Below are 5,617 nucleotides of genomic sequence, written 5' to 3'. Positions count from 1 at the left end.
GTGATTTAGTTTTGTTATGCCACCAAGTTATCAATTAAGATTAATAGTAGGTTTGGGTGTTTGTTTAGGGCAWATATAAAGGAATAAACTTGGGGAAATCGATAATTTTTTTGTGAAGTTTAAGGTACGGATTCCTAAACCTTTTTGTTCAGTTAGCTCGTTTAAATATGCTTATGAATTTGTGAGTCTCATTTAACTCATATTTATCCAAATTGTTCGTTATTGCATCTTCCATTCAATCGTATTTGTTCTACGTCATGTATGTATGCATATATATATATATATATGGCAAGGGCGTCTTGTTCTAAGCATGCTATTTGAGTTATTCGAGTTAGTACACGTTTATTTGTTCGGTAACATTTTTGTATGCTTTTTACCCCTAAAACTACATATGTTGGTACTTTTGATCGATTATGTATTCTTCGAATTGAGCCTCTTTATATTACGACTACTTATTATTCAACATAATTCGTTACTTGATTTATGTTTGACTTTTCGTTTGACTTCGTTATTTATTGACTTTATGTAAGACATATAACGTCACATTCGTTGTGACAACTCAACTCTGGGTAACTCGAGCTACTAACCACCTATGGGGGTACCATAGGCACGTCATTGTGGCACCGATGGCGTGACACTAACCGTGGCAGTGTGATCAGTCCACGGCGTCTCCTCTTTTTGTGCTCTTGTGAGAGCTATTTTGGTCTGATGGATATTAGATTTAGGAAGCGTATGGGTCGGCCCTAGCACATGTGATTCGTCTGTAGGGTGGATGTCGGTGTAGTGTCCAACGCCACATCTCACATTTGGTACGTGTGGATCTGCAGTCCAACGTACAGGCCTGTGTGGCCATATGTCTGACACTTGTCATGTTAGTTAATATGCAAGTGTATGCGTTTTCGAGCTCGATTTGTCCCTTCATATGATTTCGTATGATTATGTTATTTGTTGATTTTCTAAGATTTTGGTACTTGTTTGGTTCGATTTTGGCATGTTTGTATTACCATTTTTCTATATTTGTTTATCCGTTCACTGGGCATTTGGCTCGGCCGTGTTTTTTTTAATTTCCTCACGGCAGGTAATCAAGGGACGGATAGGTTTTGTGAAAGAGAGTAGATCAGAATCTTGGTTCCAAGGATTTCAAGAGGTTTAGTGTTATGTTAATTCATTTATTAGATTTTGTTCCTTTCTAGCTATTAGATTAGATTTCTTTGGTTGTTTTTAGATTTTCCAAGGTTGTTGGAGGATTTTGGAAATAGTTTGTTTGGAGACCTTTATATCTTATTTGGAGTTATATTCAATTTCGTTATTGGAAGATTTTATTTTGTATTGGAGACTATATTTTGGAGGTTTTATATAGCGCTCCGTTACGTTTTGAAGTAACCTCCCTTCCTTCGGAATGGGGGTGTTACATATAGATTCCAGTAAAAGTTTAAAGATATAATCTGAATTACCCAGCAGAAGACTATAGTGCATTGATAACTTAGATCAGCACAACCATCAATGAACGCCCTTTGCATCTTTGATGTGTCTATGTTGTTGTGTTTTGTGCATTTGGCACGCAGACAGGACTGTACAGAACTAAAAGGGGAGAGAGTGAGGTAGGCGGTTGAAAAAATTGTGGAAGGCTTTAGGCTTTTAATTTGATATGGGTATTTAGTAATTTACCAATCTTGTCCCACCTTCCTTATTTTTGTTCCACCTATTTTGGTGTCCCACTCAGTCCTATCATGTCCCAGTCTAATGTCGCACCAAACATGAGACAAGAAGTTTTTGTTCTGTCCTGTGCCAGATACCAAATGCACCCAGATATGTATGCATATATATATATATATATAGAGAGAGAGAGAGAGGGGGGGAGATTGACCTGAACAGAAAGAATAGACAAGCCAACCCATTTGCACATGTCCACGTTCTCCTTCATAAAATCCTTCAACTTGTGGAAGTTTCCACTTGGGTCCTGCGGGAAGTCCTGATATGACCGAAACCAAACACCAAAAAATGAAAGACAGCCAGTGCAAGATTATAAACAGCATACAGGCATAACTTGGCAAGCAATGCAGGATGAAGAAAAAATGAAGGGAAAACCAGATCAGGTAATGGAATTATAAGATTATGATGTACCTCTTCCCACTTTGGATTTAAGAATACGTCCATTGTGACTGCACCTTCCAGTATTAGGATCAAAAGGACAAAGACGAGATACTACATCCATGTAAGGACAACAAAGAATTTAACCGTCTGATGAATTAGATAATTATTTTTACTACTTGATAATCTTGCCGAGCCTGCAAGTCTGCTTTGCATCTACGGTCAACTCAGGAAAGTGAAATGAGATATTACGAGTAAAAGAGATTTTTCTTAATTGGCCGCGTAAGAGTTAAGCATCCTTGCCACTTTGATTAGCAACTAATAATCCTTTTTCACTAATTTAATCAATCGTACAATCAAAGTAGATATCAAAAAGTAAGTTTATCAAAATAATATTGTACCAATGTTGTAATTCTTATATGCTTACATAATCTATAAATAATTATAACCGTTTATGCTCCCACTTAATCTGCGCTTAGGTGATTAAGCACCATATCTTCAACCACCTAACTATGCTTAATGCTTTTTAGAACACCGACTACAACAGTACATACATATAAATTAAGACAGCCATATAGAAGGGACTTTAGCCAAGAAGAGAAGCATAGTAATACTCAAATACAAGCATCCATTTGATCATAAGCCATAAGTTGTATCAATTAATGAAGCCAAAACCACAAAAAATAAAGCCCTTTCAATCCAAAATGAACAAAAGTAAGCTCTAATTTGAGAGGATACAAAATAAAGGCAGCAACCATTTGCTGTCTCTGCAGCAATATGTCCCCAGCATGTTATTGCACATAGAATTGCACCAAGTCCAAGGATAGTATACATGAACCTGCATTATTCAAAACATAAACCATAAACAAAATATATGTATAGATTACACCAAAAAGATCAGAACCCAAAAATACAAGTTTGAAAAAGAAAGTGAAAGTTCTATCCTTCATGACACTTGATTCAAAATATGAACTTGTTCGCAAGTGCAAGAAACCAGTGCTTCTGCAGTTCTTTTCTTTATAGTGGCAACTAGTCTATGGGTTCATAAAGAAATGGCAAAAATTAGAGCTTTTGGGCAATAGATGTGACCTCAAAAGAAATAGATAGCACCCATGCATCGAATGTGAGACCTCATGCCATCTCAGCTCAGGGTTTAATGTTTCCACAATTAGCGTCCACATTGTAAATCGAATATCTCTAAATGAAGTGCAGTTTATTAAGGTCAAAAGATATGGATCCACCCACGAATCCCAATCAATTCTTAAAGACTCAATAACCATGATAAATGAGGGGTCTTGAACGAACCCCTTTGGTCAAATCATAAATAAGCAATCAACAAGACAATCTCATTCTAAAACGCCCAACATTATACTTCATTAAATTCACTCTAATGCATATATACGATACAGATTCATAGAAGGAATATAAAAAAATGTGGAAAGTATAATACCAAGAAGCAGGATGATAGGAGTCGTTTGCTTGGCGGTGCCAAATCCTAATCATCCATAAAGCATACAGAATCGTCGCGAACCCACACATCCCAGTGAAAGAATTAACCAGTTTCAGCAACGATTGCGTGCAACTCCTCATTAACATCGTCATTTCCTATGATGAATCAATCACTCTTCCCCCAAAAACGAAAACACGATTATGAAATCCACCTCGTATTATCAGCACCGGTAAAACCAAAATCCCAAACCCTAAGTTCAGAATTAGGGTTAGGATTCAGGCCAAGAATTCTGGAGGGAGAAGGGAGGTGATTTCTGATAATCACCTGACAAGAGGTACGTAAAATTCAGAGCTCGATTTTGCCGGCTTTTGAATGCATGGTGTTAAATATTTTCCATATTTGTGAATTGTTTTCCGAAGTTGTACGTCAAAGTTGCTGTGGTGTAGTGGTTATCACGTTAGTTTTACACACTAAAGGTCCCCAGTTCGATCCTGGGCAGCAGCAAAGTTTGTTTTTTGTTTTATATAAAGGGGATGTTTACTAAACACTTATCGGTAAGCGTTTACCGGTAAAATTTAACATTATTACTTACTTACCGGGTAAAATTTTAGTCCATCAAAACGGTATAGTATGCAACAATTCACCTGGTAAGTGTTTACCGTGGTAATTGGTAAGAGTCGCCGCTTTCAACTACCGGGTAAGACTCTTGGTCTTTGTCTCACTCTTACCAGATAAGACTTTTGATCTTTGTCTCACTCTTACCAGATAAGATTCTTGGCCCTTACCATATTCATCCGTTAAAGTAATATGATTTGGTGTCCACTTACCCAAGTAAGCGTTTGGTAAAAACCCCAAAGTTTCTTTTATGCAATAACTCAAAATTTTGTGAGTATGGTAAGAACTCATTGTTGCCTTTGATCGGGATCGATAAAAATGAAGAAAGCCTCAATTTATGAAAATGCGAGAACGTCATGAAAAACATAACAATATGAATGTTAAAATAAAAAGAATAAAATGTCTGGTTTTTTGTTATAATTTGATTAACTATAAATTTTTATATTTTTATTATTTTCAATTTGCAAAAAAAGACGGATGATTTATTTTTAATTTTAGAAAATGATTGTAACCACATTTTTAATCACATCTAGTCTTAAATACAAGTTAAAAAGCGTAAACAACTTAATGTCTTTAATGTTTAATTTCATACGTAACCAAGTTTTTGCATAAAAAATCTCTAAATATATCCTCAAATCCAAAAGTTGATTCAGTAATAGCCTAGGGGTTCCCATGCCCCTACTCTAGTGTTGACGTTAGGTTGGCAATGGATAAGGATAAAGATAAACCCATTATCCGTTATGTTTCTACCCGTTAAATGAACATATGGGTAAAGGAAATTCTATTCATTACCGGTTTATTGGGCATTTTAGTGGGTAGAGTATGGATAAACGTTTTTTCGTTATCCATTTATGCATTACACGTTATGATATATAGGCGAAAGATCGTATTACAAGAATGATTAAGGTGAGAAGCGTAAGAAGAGATCTGAACCATTGATCACCTTTAATCTCAAACCCACTTATAAATCGCGCTTGATACAGGGACTGACATGTGCTTACGTTTTTCATCTTAACTCTTTTTTTCACCAAAACTCAACCTATATATATTTCTACATAAAAATTAAATTGTTTCATGTATTTTCTTATTTTGATTAAATCTGTTTACTAAAATTAATAGAATGAATATGATAATGTCTATAATTACCTGAAACGATTTCTTCATATTAAACAATTTTATTTAAAATAATTCACTAAAATAAACAATGAAATCGACGGTTTTCATTGTTTGTATAAATGGCATAGCCAAATGTTATTTTTAAAAGTGATAAATATTTGAGAGTAAATAAATGATCATAACCATTCGTATAATCAAGATCTTGAATGCCGTATTCCCATATTTTAGTTTGACCCTCTTTCTTTTACTCTTTCAATTGAAGCCCCTGGACCTTAAGTTTTAGCGGTGAACACAATCAATCCCTAGACTTTTCCCATTTTCATTAAGGCCTTAGAACTTCTGAAC

General features: G+C 35.3%; 1 protein-coding gene and 1 non-coding gene across 5 annotated transcripts in view; one reads left to right on the top strand and one right to left on the bottom strand.

Moving 5' to 3' along the window:
• Positions 1-3,841, bottom strand: part of LOC112528322 (tetraspanin-19-like) — a 5,810-nt gene extending 1,969 nt beyond the window's left edge. For 3 of the 4 annotated variants that reach the window (XR_003070809.1, XM_025139329.1, XM_025139328.1), the window contains exons 1-4: positions 3,542-3,841; positions 2,830-2,929; positions 2,125-2,205; positions 1,868-1,972 (exon numbers count right to left, since the gene is read on the bottom strand). Coding sequence is in view for 3 of the 4 variants with exons in the window: in XM_025139329.1 (XP_024995097.1) it covers positions 1,868-1,972; positions 2,125-2,205; positions 2,830-2,929; positions 3,542-3,693 (438 nt within the window). In the remaining variant the exon portion in view is untranslated. Of the gene's footprint in view, positions 1-1,867; positions 1,973-2,124; positions 2,206-2,829; positions 2,930-3,180; positions 3,255-3,541 lie in introns of those variants that run through there. The other variant, XM_025139330.1, reaches the window with a different exon arrangement.
• Positions 3,842-3,972: 131 nt separating this feature from the next.
• On the top strand, positions 3,973-4,045 carry TRNAV-UAC. Its single transcript has one exon. It is a non-coding gene; the product is annotated as a tRNA-Val (tRNA).
• Positions 4,046-5,617: the final 1,572 nt, after the last annotated feature.

The sequence above is a fragment of the Cynara cardunculus genome, assembly GCF_001531365.2.
Source record: "Cynara cardunculus var. scolymus isolate 2C chromosome LG 15, CcrdV1, whole genome shotgun sequence".
Classification (NCBI taxonomy): Eukaryota; Viridiplantae; Streptophyta; class Magnoliopsida; order Asterales; family Asteraceae; genus Cynara; species Cynara cardunculus.
This window is presented reverse-complemented; position numbering and strand designations above follow the sequence as displayed.